The sequence below is a fragment of the Esox lucius genome, chromosome 17, assembly GCF_011004845.1.
Source record: "Esox lucius isolate fEsoLuc1 chromosome 17, fEsoLuc1.pri, whole genome shotgun sequence".
In the NCBI taxonomy this organism is placed as follows: Eukaryota; Metazoa; Chordata; class Actinopteri; order Esociformes; family Esocidae; genus Esox; species Esox lucius.
The window spans coordinates 42,174,043-42,189,738 of record NC_047585.1 but is presented as its reverse complement, the minus strand read 5'-3'; the positions used below and the strand labels follow the sequence as shown (position 1 = coordinate 42,189,738).

At 42.4% G+C, this 15,696-nt stretch overlaps 2 protein-coding genes across 5 annotated transcripts; both read right to left on the bottom strand.

Moving 5' to 3' along the window:
• Positions 1 to 89: 89 nt before the first annotated feature.
• zgc:109913 (regulator of G-protein signaling 9-binding protein) lies at positions 90 to 3,259 on the bottom strand. 3 transcript variants are annotated; one of them, XM_034287508.1, is made up of 4 exons: positions 2,929 to 3,259; positions 2,209 to 2,333; positions 1,496 to 1,703; positions 90 to 822 (listed from the first exon to the last, which is right to left on the bottom strand). In XM_034287508.1, the coding sequence occupies exons 2-4, from the start codon at positions 2,254 to 2,256 to the stop codon at positions 296 to 298; spliced, it is 783 nt and encodes a 260-aa protein (XP_034143399.1). In that variant the 5' UTR covers positions 2,257 to 2,333; positions 2,929 to 3,259; the 3' UTR covers positions 90 to 295. The 3 variants fall into 3 exon arrangements, with proteins under 3 accessions (XP_034143399.1, XP_034143400.1, XP_010879033.2); XM_034287509.1 differs by having other exon boundaries at positions 2,209 to 2,277; XM_010880731.3 differs by lacking the exon at positions 2,929 to 3,259 and having other exon boundaries at positions 2,209 to 2,374.
• A 904-nt stretch (positions 3,260 to 4,163) lies between these two features.
• Positions 4,164 to 14,501, bottom strand: LOC105016712 (E3 ubiquitin-protein ligase RNF182). 2 transcript variants are annotated; one of them, XM_010880732.5, is made up of 2 exons: positions 13,880 to 14,501; positions 4,164 to 6,633 (listed from the first exon to the last, which is right to left on the bottom strand). In XM_010880732.5, the coding sequence occupies exon 2, from the start codon at positions 5,652 to 5,654 to the stop codon at positions 4,857 to 4,859; it is 798 nt and encodes a 265-aa protein (XP_010879034.1). In that variant the 5' UTR covers positions 5,655 to 6,633; positions 13,880 to 14,501; the 3' UTR covers positions 4,164 to 4,856. The 2 variants fall into 2 exon arrangements, with proteins under 2 accessions (XP_010879034.1, XP_019910708.1); XM_020055149.3 differs by lacking the exon at positions 13,880 to 14,501 and adding an exon at positions 7,252 to 7,300.
• Between the last annotated feature and the right edge of the window lie 1,195 nt (positions 14,502 to 15,696).

Here is a 15,696-nt window from a genome sequence, read left to right as displayed (position 1 = left end):
GTTCATCTTTATTCATTGGCAAATAAATGACATGCCTCGGTTAGAATGTAGCATATATTCAACAATACTTTTTTATTTAACGAGGGGGGAAAGACATTGAGACCGTGGGTTTCTTACAAGAGGTCTGGGTAAAAAGAATGTCATGCTAGAATGACATTGCAGGACTATGTTTACAGGTAACTACTGGAGACTTTAGCTAGTTGTGCTTGGTTTATGCGTACACAGATTAAGTGAGGAGTTACTTCATTCTTACTGACAACCTTTGGTAACCTGCGTTCAGACCACACCCTGCTTTTCAGGTGAGCAGGCACAACATGCAACCAAATTTACAATTTGGGGGGTGACAGCACCCAGACATTTTACCATCCTGGGACACCACCTCTACCTCCAGAGTTTCATCCTGATCGTCTGCTGCATCGCTGAAGTCAACACCTTCAGTCCAGGCCTCTTGAGTAGACTCCACCGCCCAGAAAGGAATACTAACTTTCTGGAGCATTTCCTTGATCATGGCATCGATTTGGGTGATGTGTGTCTTGAGGTCCGGGTTCTGCTCCACCTCAGTCCCTACCCAGGGGCTTTGGGTTGACGCAGCCTGAGCAGCAACTCCGCTGAACTCATCCGAGGCCCCAGTTTTGATCAGGGCTCTACGGTCATTCTTCTGTTTCAAAGGGAAGCGATCGGTTAAGTCACCAAATTTGTACAGGTCCTGTTGGAGACTTTCTAATCCGGTAAGGAAGTGGACCCACAATTGCTCCACCTTGTCGCGGTCCTCCTGGCCAGGGACCGTCTCTGCCAGTAGAGGCACCAGCTTTCTGTGCAACCCTAGGTGACGACACGGCAGATACAGTTGAATAATTAATTGTAAGCCTCCTGATTTAACGTTATGAAACATTGGAATATGCTGGTACTGTGATTTAAAGGAGCCATATGTAAGACTCCTACTGTACTAGTGTACATAAAAGAAAACATGTCCAGTATACATCAGAAGAAAATGTTTTAAGTTGGTGCTTAGATATTTGCTTTCAAAATTGTTCAGAGTGCCTGATAGATTTTCCTTTTAATCTTTTTTGCAGGTTAGTTTATCGGTTTTCTTTTGTAAGTTGATACTTAAGACACTTGCTGAGGTTTAGGAAACTTTTTTTATGTAGAAGTTGGTGTGTGCTATCCAATACCCTCTGATGTTATACAAATTAAAAAGTGAATATCAGGGCTTTGGTGGGATTTCTTTTGTGCCATCATTTGTTTTGTAAGTGCCAGAAAAGGATAAACAGCCTGGTTTGCTGTCATACTGTTCTGGGTGAAACCGTCATTTATCCCCAGATATGAGAAAGTTGTCGAATCCTGTATTTAGTGTCTTGAGCAGACTCATATCCAGATATTTATAGTAGTGTGTGTTTTCCATACTAGTCTGCTGTGGGAACAGAACACGCCTCCACCAGCTGAGCTACACGGGAGGTATTGATGTCAATGGTCCCCCCACTGTCAGTGGCCTAACCTGTGCAGACTTTGTGGGCCAGGGCTCTGGTGTCATTCGTCTTCTCTCTCAGAGAGCTGCTGTCTGAGCTGCTACCGACTGATGTGGCCATTTGTTGAAAGCAGGCGGTCACCTTGCTCAGGGCCTCCAGGGCCCGCTCACACTCGGCGACCTGCCGTTTCCTGGTCTGGATCTCACCCACTGTCCTTTGCCACCGATTCATCTGAGCCTGGGAAGAGAACAGTCTAGGGATTTAATCGGGGAATGTGTTCATGTTTACTTCTTGATTGCGATATCGTCTTTTGAGTAATGTCCAACCAAATAGACAGTGGGTTTCAGGTGATTTGGAGATTATATATATTAATAAATGCTAACAGGTCCAGATTAATTCCATACATTTTGTTTTGTTGTAGCTTAAATTTCCTTCACACTCATCATTATTAATTAATCATCTGTTTTTTTTCCCTTTCCAGTTATGAGGGTACGTTCAGGACAAATTTACAAGTGAGGGTCTCGGCTAAAATTCAACATTCAGGTACTTTTGGGCCAAACATTACCTAAAACACTTGAGAATGATTAAGTATTATTTGCGAATTTTTTTTTTTTAACTTGTCTCCTAAAAAAGGTTTGACTTTCCTGCAATATATATATATATATATATATATTTTACTTTCTGTTAAATGCTCTATCTGTGTTTGTCCATCTGAAACCTGCAATATACAGCAAACTGTTACCTGACAAGCGGCTTGTTCATCATCTGTGGTCCCCAAATGGTTGGCCATCCTAAGCTGCGTATTATGAAGCTGCGAGGAGTCGATGGACACATTTTATGTAATGTCTCAAAATAGAAGGCAGGCGCCTAACAGTTGGAGATACAAACTGATAAAAATAATGCTTGACTCAGAGTCTCTGTAACAATGATTTGTGGGTTTAGTGTATGACACAAACACTTAAGTATCACTAAAATCGCTAGCAAGCAACAATGTTCACTGTAAAAGGAAAGTTATATTTCCTTAAAATTGTGTCAAGCAGGGTTAAAAATAGCAACATGATACTCATCCTCTCCCTTGTTATATTTTAATAAAAAAATAATTAGCCTCAGCAAAAGAACAGTTCAAGCACATCTAGTTTGGGGTTAATGTGTCCATTTTCTGTCCTCATCAAAAACAAATGGATTGACAGGTCTGTATAATGTATACAAAATAATTAACTGACAGTTTTCACTCAAAATCATTGACAGCTTTAACACTTTACCAGCTCTTAAATATCTGCTGGGCCAGCGCAGATGAAAAACATCCTGACGAGTTAACCCTCAAATCAGTTCTTTATAGGGGACTTCACAAGCAAAAAACGTTGCGAATCACATTAGACCCTTTTAATGACACAAGCAACCTTTAAGTTACCAAAGCGCCCGTCACTGCATTTTCAACACAATATAGTTATTAGTTACTTACCGCCTTGTGCACCACGAAACATCCAACTAAACCCACCTCCTTTTTGAAGTGTCAGGGTGTCATGCTACCTTATAGCTCAGGGCCAGGTTGACAGCCTTTGATGCAAGACAGTATATAACTGAGAACCACTCGAGCCTTGGTATTGTGCTCTTTCTCTCAGCCCTCTGTGTGGAGTTTCCTCTCTGGCAGTGGTGGGAACGGGTCTACAGGGAGACACTTTTCAATTAGGCCAAGCCAGGCAGCTGAGGCCCATGGAACCACTTGTCCTCGTGATTCTCTTCCGAGTGGTTCACATCGATTGGGGACAGACAACAGCTATTTACCTCATCAATTCACAAGAGATGATTTCTTTCCCCGATCGTAAACAAGAGTTGAAAATAGATTAAAAACTCTAGTCCTTGGGTTGTAGCCTCTGACAGTGATTAGTTGAGTCTTGGAGTCTGATTTGTTATATGGGGTCATAGCAAAAATTAGTACTGTCAGGGCAACTTGGGGTTGGGAATCACGGATCAAATAGCCTGGGATTTGCACACACGTTAGGGGCCTAATACTGCTTTTGATTGACATAACTTTCTAGGCTCTGGTGAATAATTTCAACAAAATGCTTTGAGGAGCCAAGGGCCACAGTGTTGCTCCCGTCTGCCAGGTCTCCGGAGCAACGGGGCTAAAATTAGCTCATCGTGTTAGCAAAACCTCAGCACTTCATCAGAATGTGTTTGTGGGGCTGGATCCCAGTGAGCACATCCCCAAATCATAGACTTTTCACTTGGGGTAATTCTTCCCCTTTAACACCTAAATATACCAGGGGTTTTATTTTGATATCTCTAGCCTCTTGAGCATAGTTTTAATTAAGCTACCAATGCCCATCTTGGTTTTCATATCTAAATAAATTATGCAAGAATCAACTTTTATCATTAGCCATTTTTTTGTGCTTTTTACAGGAGACTTATTCCATTTCACTGTAATATTATAACTAATTTGATTGTAGCCTGTTAGTGCAAGTTGAAATTTAATTTCAGTAATTTAACATCCCCTTTTATCCGCGGCAACTTACCAGAATGCACGCAAACATTAATACTTCCTGGTACTGGCCCCCCTGTGGGAATTTAACCCAAAACCCCGCTGTTGCAAAACAGCACGCTCTTAACAAATGATGAGCAACATGGGACCGGAATCCATTCCCCGTGTAGCGTGCAGTAATCGGTGAAATGTAAACAAGAACGGCAACAATCACAAAAGTGGCTTGAGTCTTTATTTGATATCCAGTAACAGTTTAGACGGTTTGTCCGTTTCGAATGCAGTGACACAAGACGGGTTGATATTACAACGTTAAGTTACTACGGGAACACAGAAAGACACGCCTTACAAAGGCAAGTTCCACGGTACACACAGAGCCAATGCTGAACGTCGCAATGCGTCATCATATGGTCCCGCGGCCGAGTGCCCAGCAGACCAGGTCACCTACAGCGCTATCACTTCACGTACGGTCACTGCCGCGGGAAAACGAGAGAGGGGTTATATTCTATGTTTTAACAACACATTTCGGTAATAACTGAAGCCCATTCCGCCGAGCAGTACGAAACAGACACAACAGCAGTCTGATGCAGGTTGAGCTGTGTAATAAGAAAACAATTTTAACGAACTTTCACGGGTTGACTCGTCACGGTTGTTCCAGTGGAAAGCCCTTCGTGTACAAATCCACACAGTCACTCTGAAGTCTTCATATCAGTGCTGGTATCATCTGAAGGACTACAATGGGAAGGTGGGGTTGTACCGTACGCCAAAGACAGGATATACTGTAGTCACACGACTACAGCCTTTTTACAGGTTTTGCTAATGCAGTGTCCACGCCTCGGGGTAACGCGGCGGAGTAAGGGTGGTGGGTGGGATGTTGGGGGGTGGTTGGGGGAGGGAAGGGGGGGCAGTGGCTATGTGGCTATGGACTGGATGATTTCCTGGCACAGGCATTGGCAGAAGCCGTAGAAGACGCAGAGCAGCAGGGTGGAGGGCACCAGGCTGACCAGGACGACGCCCAGCGTGAGCTGCTGGATCATCAGCAGGTAGATGCCCAGCGGCAGCGACGAGAAGTAGACCAGACACAGGACGCCGACGAGGAAGCTGGGCAGGGAGCGCGAGGTCCATGCGCCGCACTTCTGCACCGGCAGGTGACAGGGCAGCGAGGCCATGCTGGCGGGGCGGTACAGCCGGACCATGTTGAGCATGCTCATGGTGTCCGACGACTGCGACTCCCCCGGCATCTCCACGATGGTGATGACCAGGCAGTCCGAGGAGCTGTGCGACTGCTCGCCGCCAGCGTTGACGCAGCCGCCGCCCACGCCGTCACCATTCAGGCTGCCGGGGGTGAGCAGCACTTCCCCGCCGGGGGGGATCGAGCCGCCACTCTTCCTGGCTCGGTCCTGGTAGCTGAGGATGGCCAGGATGTTGCTGTCATCCTGCAGTAGCCAGACCTCCTCGTCCGGCACGTGGGTTTCGTGGCGGCAGAAGGGGCAGCTGACGACGCTGGGAGACGAGTTCTCCACGATCTTCTTGAGGCATTTGGCGCAGACACGGTGAAGGCAGCCCAGCAGCTTGGGCTTGCGAGTGCGCGTGTCGTAGCGGTTGTAGCAAATCTTGCACTCCAGTTCCTCCACGGTGTAGACCAGAGGCTGGGAGCTCTGGTTCACCTCCAAGTCCAACTTTTCCAACTTATCAGACTTTTGGCTCATCCTGAGAGGGACAAGAGGGAGCAAAGCCCAGCTAGCTAGGAAAGCAGTTAGTAATGCAGGAGAGCTATACAGGAATAATGGGTTTAAATGGCACAGAAAACATAAAGACTGCACCAGGGAATCACCAGCGGTTGCAGTTTCTGGTAACTTTTTGTCCCTGATTCAAGATTTGTACGATTTATTTTCCCCGGTAAATTTGAGTAAGCCGGTAACATCCATTTAGAAGCTCAAAAGACGTGGGTCAGAATCCTGATCTAGAAAACTGATATGATGGCACACTTTTTTCACTGTAAAAATGCATTTACATACAATAATAGGCTACTTAACAAATTACGTATACTTTGCACAGACAACAATCATGCCCTGATAAATATTTCTGAATGGTCCTGACTACATTCAAATAATGCAAATCGTGTTCACAGTATGCATGCTCAATAGGTTTTGCTTTGCAAACAACATATAGTGCTGAGTTTACATTAGTTTAGAACTGACATAGTGCATCCAGACATGGATCTGAGATATTTACTCAGACGCTGCACACTCATGGTTTTAGTATTCTCACACATACAACATTGCTCAGTGAATTTTGTACAAATTCTTAATTCTGCTGATGTTTTTTCAGTGGGAAACAATCAGTACTACAACTTAATACAAGAACATTCCAGATTTGAAAGTCAAGTCATTTGTAACGTGGGTAAGAAGCGGAAATATACAACAGAATAAGGGGGCAGTAAAGATGTTCACAGTTGCTAGTGCCAATATTGCTAGGATTGAAATACAAATAGGGAAGGATTTATTTGATTATATCCTTCAGAATATCTTGAGGGTGTTGTACTTCTGGAGCGTTGGCACGGTATTCCCTCCACTGGTATTCTATAGCGATGGCGCGGTATTCCCTCCACTGGTATTCTATAGCGATGGCACGGTATTCCCTCCACTGGTATTCCCAGGACGTCGGTCCAGCAGCATGGTCAGTCCTCTGACAAAAAAAAAACACACAAGGAAACATTAGCCTGGAAAATCTAATTAAATAAATTATTTCCAAGATACATACACAAATTGTTCACTTTATTTTTTTGCCAGAAATGGGGACTACTATTTGGTTATAACATTGTTTTCAAATGCTTTTATTTCATTATTTTTCTTGTTGCCATTTTTATTTAGCGGAACTCTATTGTTTAGCTGGAATGGAGTGGTCTTATGTAAGTAAAAAGGGAGTATTGTGATAATGGGGCTCCGTGGTTCTGACAACTTGTCAGAACCACACAGTTTATTGGGCTACAGATTCTGCCTAACTTAACAGGTCAGTGAAAGTGCAGCGCAATGAGCTTGAGACTTCCTTCCAGTAATTGTCCAGCATTTAATTCTGTTGACATGATGATTGATGCCAGCTGAAAATAGTCTTGCTCCTATCCATAACCATGTAGCCTCGGCTAACCCACATGCCATGAATTACTGAGATTTGGTTAGAGTGCCAGCAAGCAAGTCCAGAGTCGGCACATTTACTGTCTGCCTGAACCCTTACTCATTTTCAACCATCATGGATGCGAAGGAAACGTGTCACTTTGAAGTACAACGACATGTGAGTATCTGACACCTGCTTGAACCACATCTTCAGCATCCATCTTCAGCATCCATCTTCAGCATCCATCTACACCATCCATCTACACCATCCATCTTCACCGTCCATCTCCACCGTCCATCTCCAACATCCATCTTCACCATCCATCTTCACCATCCATCTTCACCGTCCATCTCCACCGTCCATCTCCAACATCCATCTTCACCATCCATCTTCACCATCCATCTTCACCGTCCATCTCCACCGTCCATCTCCAACATCCATCTTCACTGTCCATCTCCACCGTCCATCTCCACCGTCCATCTCCAACATCCATCGCCTTCTCCATGTCATCCAAAACACACACAAATTACTTTTCATACTGGTAAAATGGTGTGCTCATGGCCATTCTAGCAGACAATCTGTGATGTTTATGTAAATATCCACAAATTGCGTCCTAATAATCATAATGATTTTATTTTATTTATTTTTTACACATACATGCACACTCCAACAGTTATTGGAGTGTGCACCATATGTTTGATAAACCACAGAAATCTATCAAACATATAGTGTCCTCACTCTGAAATGCCTAAGAGGCACCAGAGCATCCAGTTGAACAGAAGAATGAAGAGTGAATAAAGGCACTGACGTGGCACTGGAAAACACAAATGTGAGGTCCTCCTTACATAGTTCATCTTTGCATCAGTATTTTTTTTATAAAATGTTCCTCCCATCAACATAATCGATCAACAGGTAGAAGCACAATCTGTTTGCTGTAAGGACTGTGTCAATCTCCCTCTTTCCCATTTTCTCTCTCTCTCGCTCATTCTATCCCATCTATCACTCTTTCTCCATCTCTGTCTTTCTCTCTCTCTGTCTTTTTCCATCTCTCTCTCTAACTCTCTCTCTCAACCCCAGTTTACTGAAGTCACACTCACCAGCTTGTCAGTTGGAAAGAGGAACGCCTCAACTACAACAGGAATTAGAGAGAGGAACGCCTCAACTACAACAGGAATTAGAGAGAGGAACGCCTCAACTACAACAGGAATTAGAGAGAGGAACACCTCAACTACATCAGGTATTAGAGAGAAGAACACCTCAACTACAGTAGGAATTAGAGAGAGGAACACCTCAACTACAGCAGGAATTAGAGAGAGGAACGCCTCAACTACAGCAGGAATTAGAGAGAAATTAAGCAGCACAACACACTAAAGTGCACAGATCCTATTTACTCATTATCTAATACCTCATTTTACTTTGCACATTTTGTTTGTCTTTTTGATTTTGATTTTACATAGCACAGCATGTTAGAATCTATAGATAGCCTGCCCGAAGAGCTGGGGAGAACACAGGATGCTTTTTATATAACGCCCCCCCATTTTATCCTTCTCCGATAACAGGGCCACGGGAAAGGAGAATGGAGAGATCAGAAAGTAGGCGAGCGAGCAAAGAGAGAGATGCCGTCTACAGACAATGACAGTGACATGGGATGGCAGGTTGTCTCTATGGGACCCGGGGATGTGAACAAGAACACAAGGTTACGTAAAAAATGGATGTTTGTGCTCGGCACACGGAGGCTCAAGAAGCTTCCCTGTTGTCCATGGTTGGCTCTACAGTTAGAAGAATCTTGGCAAATTAGTGGATGCAAGTTTATCATCCATATCTGCAATAAAAAAAGAAATTTCCTGGTACGCATCCTGAAGCGAGACAATGTAAAACGCCTCTCTGTATTTAATCACTTTGATGAAGTGAAGGACATGTTTGCCTTTGGTCAGTTATTTAGCACAAAGGGCAGTTCCCCTCATTCAAAGAGTTTTTCAATGAGCTAAAAATAGACCTGTCCCTACAAAGCAGCTGTTTGGCAATAGCTAGTGGGAAGTTGTCTATGGTGACACGAACAGAAAGAGAAAATAAGGTAAAATGCACTTACAAGACGCGATAAAAGTGTGGAATTAATGTATTATGCACTGGAATTTATTTATTTACTGCTATCAATTTCTTTTTAAACACATCAAGCGACAAACAGCAAGAGTTGGACACCTCATTCAAAAACCTCGCCACTCCACTGCCCTCCCAATACATGAGCCTCAGCGAGCCCAAGGCACCTTGGTTACATGCATCATGCTTTTCATCAAGACACAAGTTTCATCAAGTGATAGATAAGTAATGTATATTATGTGTATGAAATTAACGTGTATCAGCTGATGATTGGGATTCTTAGATTAATGTACAATGCTCTCCCGCACAGTGTCTGAACATATGCCTCTTAAGTGGCATGGACTTGAAGGACGCATCACTGACCTGACCTTTTGTGTTACCACATCTAACCAATATTCTAATGTATGTAATTTATGTTGTGGGAGGGAAGAACCCCAGGGAACATATGTTAGAAGATGAACTAGGTAACAGAAATGTAACCCACTAAATGTAATCATTAAGTGCTTTCAACCCCTCCTCTGTAAATAGATTGCCCAGAACATCAACACCTCAAAAAGCTGTTGCTATGATTAAAACAGTAAAATAACATAGATCTAAAAACGATGCCCCTTTACTACATTTGATATATACAAAAAAAAATCTATATCCAGGCTGTATTTATTTTAAAATGTCTGTCAACACTGGAGCCACGAGTCTTGGAAACTACAAAGCATAATGCTGAGACATAACATTGCCTGCAAATCTCTGGGTGTCCAATATTTAATATTACATGAATCTTATGCCTTCAAAAATAACCTAAGCAAACCACTTGTTTGTTTTGTGGAATATAACTCATTAAAAATCCAACTTGCTGGCTGTAATATCGCTGTGTGAGAAAATGTAAAAGTAACAAGGTGCATAGAAGGAGATCTGAAAAACAGATCTCCTTCTAATATCAGCCCCCCCCCCCCGCCCCCATGGTTATCTGACCCCCACCCATTAGGCTCACACTCACATAAAAACCTGAGAGCAGCTAGAACAATGATTAACTGAAAGGACCACAAAAACAACAACAAAATGAAGCTGCTCATCAGCTGTGAATCCTTTCATTCATTTGACTACAAGACTCCGGGGAAGCTGTCTCGCCACATCCTCTCCTAACACCAATAGATTATGAAGCACTTCTTCGAGTTGACCACAACAACACAACCTACCCATCAACAAGTGGATCGTTCATCATCAGACCCAATCGGCGAAATGAACAGAACGCACCGTGCTGGACGCACCCCGCAGTCACAGTGAAGAATTCGCCTGTTTTGTGTGTAGGCCGATGTCAGGGTCTTATCGGGCTACGTTTATGTGCTCTGACAACAGATCAGACCAGCCGAGAAAGACCTCTTCAAATCTCCTCCACGCTGAGGAAACCCTGACTGTCCAGCTACCACACGGACACGGACGCTACCGTTAGAGGAACACGGTCTATAAACTGCCAGTGTTGTGTGTGTGTTCGCGTGTGCGTGCACAGCCGCAGGATTTCAAATCACAGGTGCCTGCTAGGAAAATTCAGCTCTTCTTGAGGCTTTTAACGATTTCCACCCTGTGTCAGTTTTGATTCACTGCATGGTCATTAACATGCTTGATGACAATGCATAGTGGGTTTCCATATCTGATTAGAAAACAATCAATTTAGGGTGGCTGGTGAGTAGGCGGTCATAGGCAGCACTGTTCACCAGGGATGGACCTATCAGGAGGGCAACAGTCAACAGTCTAGTTTAATGAATCTTGATGCTAAAATAAGCAATTGCAAAGGTGAAACACCTGTAAGTAGAACAGGCCTACTTTTAGTTGCCAGGTTTACTTCTAAATGAATCAGATGTTGCCGTTGATTCTTGAAGAAATACCTCATGAGCTTAGCACAACTTTAAAACTGTTTTATGAATGTAAACACTGTTTAATAAATGTAAAGAAACACTATTTAGCCTCATAACTTGGTGAAATAACAATAATATTGAAGTCCCTGTGCCCGTCTATGCATTTGAGAGTGGTTAATGCGGGCCCGCCTCTTTGGTTTTAACCAAAACAGTGGTTTGTTATGGTTTCAACTGTTGGACTGGCCCTTTAATACCCTACCAACTTGCTTTTAACACAAACCAACTACTGCCTTTCATTGTAGACAAAGAAGAGGCAAATAGTCTGTGTGAACATCTCACGCTTTCTGAAAGAGGTTCTAGGGCTTCGGCCTTTGTGCGCCAGGAAATCTGCACGGCATCAAAGCCTTGCCCGTGGACCCGCTGTGTTGGAGGTAGCGATACCTGTTGAGAAGCCAGCATTATGTCAGATCAACAGACAAACACCATCTGTGCCCCATATTCCATGTCTGGCACGGACACAACAGTGTCACGTCAGTACACCAACCACAAGGCAACCAATATTCCACAGACACCCACAGGCCAAGGCTAGAAATTCCAAAGTGAAGCATTGCATTCGATACAATGTAACTGCATTCAGAACAAATGGAACAACATATGCTTTTCATATTATTATAATTTTTTTGCAATTTCTAAATGGGCAACATTCAGGTATTTTGCATTTCATCAATTAGCCATCCCCTATTTCTAAAGTAGGTTACGTCAGATGTCAGAAACTCTCCCTAGCAACCCCTTTGAGATGCGTGCCGGCAAGACCTATAGGCCCCTCCCTAAATGAGAGCGAAGCATTTTCATGACCAATAAATTGCAACAACAACATGGCTGAATAGCAAAAGTGAATGGAAATAAGGAATAAGTAAAGGTGCTGTTCTGTTGGCTTGACGGCGTGTGATCATATAGGGTTTATAATAAAAGCCAACGCAGGACTTCTTCCCCATATCTCAGTACTTTGGCACGCATGTGCATTACATGGCGTGCCATGAGTTATGGTTACAGGGTAGGAAAGACAATGGAAGCGGAGCTTTGAGGTATAATGACAGGTTGCCCCCCCCCCCCCACCCCCCACCACCCAACCCAGGCATTAATCTTTCATGATAATGTTCAATTCTGATCCACTTAATAACAACCCTCCATTGACTCATTAAAGGCAATAACCGGAGAGCACCAGTCACCTCACCGGCTTTGAGAGGAAGCCATCAGTGGAACAGGGGTGCGGGGGGGGGGGGGGGGGGTTAGGAACAGGGAGGGTGTAAACAAACATTTGTGCAGGAGAACTAGTTTTAACGATAAACAATATATTTGCTGAAGCAGACCATTTACTTATCGGACATGTTTAACTAAAAGAGCCAAAAGGAATTTGGCAAAGGTTTACTGGGTGGCTGACTTTTGGGATGCGACGAAGCTACTTTAATTTGAATGTAAAAATATTACCCGGCACTACTTGCTTCCCATTCTGTAAACAGAAATATATTGAAACTGAACCGTGAAAAACTATAAATACTTCATGAGGCAGACCCTGTTGTGTCTTTTCTGGTTTTCTAGGTTTAGACACAGCAGTCGCCTCTGTTTTGATGTGATCAGACAGGTTAATAGGAATTGCACCTGGGAAAAGTAATGGCCAACCACTCGTTTCCACTCACTGATTTCCCAGTCAGAGTAACTGAAGTCACAAACAGCAAAAAAAAAAAAGGTTTATTTTTATTTTTCATACAATGTCTGAATAGCAGTGCCATACATGTTTCAACAAATGTACTCTGAGTATAATGCAGTTTGAAGGTTTTTGTGGGTAAGACAAAGAAATAAACAGCATTGTTTTTAGATTGTTATAATTTTGTTATATGTTTGTAATTATGTTGTATGATTATGTTATAATTATCACTGTTATTTCACATTATAGTGAGACCTGTACAGTCAGATCTTTTAGACATTTTGGAACAAATATACCTTTAAAATAGTTGAATATTAACTTTGTTTCAATAATAATTAACTCTGTGATTTTATGAGTCCACTCTCTCCTCCTTGGTTTAATTATAGGATGTTTTTAAATCATTTAATAAAAATACATATTTTTGCTATTTCATGGTGTTTCATTTTTTTACACCTCTCCATGACTGTTTTTATTTCCTTAGGATATAATGATGTTTGTATTTAATGGTAAAACACTATTAAACAAACTACTCTGTGGGTGAAAACATTTCTTATCGAAATAATATGAGGTTCTCAACCTAAAGCCAATTTCAATAAAGGTAGCCGTGTCTCCTTCCAAATGTAAGCATCTCACACACCCATGCAGTTTGGATCAACGGCAGAGGAACTCCTGTTGCAATATACCTGTTTTAATAGGCTACACTTCATGGGATTTCATAACGCTTTTAATAATGGACTCCGTGTTTAGTTTTGTCAATTAAACTTGTCAGATTCTAGCAGAACCCATGTATCAGGTTTCAGCACGGATACCCATGTCTTATCCTGTTGCTTTTAAGTCCCTTGTGTGGTAACCATGTCATTATAATTTAATGTAACATAATCGAATATGTAGAACGTTCTGTTAACTATTCTCCTGTGTAAAATAAGACCTATTGGATGTCGCCTACTATTCGATTAACTGAGAAAAAACACGTATTTGCAAGAACATAGACCTTACTTCTTCATGCGACTTGTCATGCATAGGCCTATATATCCTACTATTAGGCTAAAGCATACATCGCAAACCAATACAGCCCACTCGCAACAAACCCTCATTAACATTCAGCAGCTCGGCCTATTTTATTTGACTAATCCAGCAATCACATTTCGCCGCAGTTATGTGCACTCACCATTGATCCGCAAGTGTAGGTCGACAACTTGGTACACCGTCCAACATCGTCTTTCCAGTGTCTCCCCGTCAAGGTGCGAGGTAACCGATGCTTATCGCTATCACATGTCTCTCCTCCTTGTCGGTTATCTATGTGTGTCGCGCTGTCGGTGAGTCACTGTCGATCTTGAGGTTCCCATCTGCTCGTGTCGGACTGCTACATCCCCCTCAATGCGGTACGGCGAGCACCGTAGCATCAGGACAGGCACAGATTTCTCTTCAGTGGTTGCTGTGGCAACAACACCAAGAAGTGCAAGTTGGGTCATTCTTGAATTGCGGGGGTAAATTGCGGTCCCCTTGACTTGGGCACCAAGTAAAAACTATCCGAAAATTAGGGGAAACACGATATGTATATTGTTTTAATTGTTATTTCATGTTGTGGGCTGGAATCTAAGTTAGTAAATCGGCTCGTCCTTTTGGTGTAGTCTGGTGACATGTTTGGGTGAGAGAGGATTATAGCCTAGCTAATTAATCAGTGGACATTATTAATTTATCCGTAGCCTACACAGAGAGAAACGAAAACCTGCATTCACTACGCCCTCGGAGGAGATTTTGACGACTGTGATATAGACGGGGAAGGAAATTAAGCTAGCCCAGAACGGGCAAGTGGGAAAAAGCTACTTAAACCTACTTACCTTACTAGCCCTTCAATTATTGGAACTTTGTCCATTCAAATATTGCATAGCACAATTGGGTGGGATTTATACAATAAATATAGGCTAAGCTTGTTCTAGCCCAGTTTCTAAAAACGTTTTCTAAAAAGCTTTGCTACAATAATTTTCCAGTTTTTTCTAATGTTTATCATACAAACATGTTTCCATTAACATTTTTTTTGTTGACTGAAAATATTTGCACATTCAACATGGTGGGCCTCTTTTGTTTCGGTTAAATGTATTATGCGGGAAAAGATGGCAATGCCGAAGCATACATATTGATAGAATAACGTAATATAGAATCGCGCAATTATTAAATAGTTGCATGCGATAATTGTGGGCGTTTGTTGATTTGGACGTGGGAAAGCAAGCAGTGTGTTAACGTTACAGACTAAAGGCTAGTGAGGAATGTTTCTAGCGGTCGTATTTTGACGCTACTGTGTAACTTCCCCTGAGGTGTTCTGGTGACAGGATGATTGACGCGCGCTGTCGTATTAACAATAAAAGATCTTGTGCTTCGGTACCCGTAGGCCCATTTCATGTAGGCTATGTAGGCCTACTGTACTATGCTAATTAAATCCGCTCACAACAATAGTGTATTGGGTTGTTGCTGAATGTGTTCTGAGCATTATGTTTTTGGTTATGCTCAGGTGTCTTAGGTCGAGTTTGTTGAGACTCAGAACCTTGCGTTTCAATGGTATGGCTGACATTTTGTTTTTGAAGAGACTGATTTTGGTATTAAACTTAATAGTTATTTGTAGTGTTTTGAAATATAATAAAATGCAAAACAGGGCCTGGAAAAAACTATTTTGTCATGTCATTGAATTACAATTGATAGCCTTCACTGACATTTCGTTCCTTTTGATATCTTATTTTAAAACACTGATCCTCAAAATAATTGGTTTTATGTTGGGAAATATTTGTTAGGAAAATACTTAAAAATGTTGCTTGCATGTAAGTATTCAACCGGTGTGCTGTGGAAGCTGATATGCAGATCAAAGAAAATGTCTTAACAAGGACACAATTACCCATACCATCGGCCTCAACCTGTAATCAACAGAAGTCAGAGTCACATGTTCTACATAAAAACCCAAATGTTGAAAGATCATTCATAAAGCAGAGACTC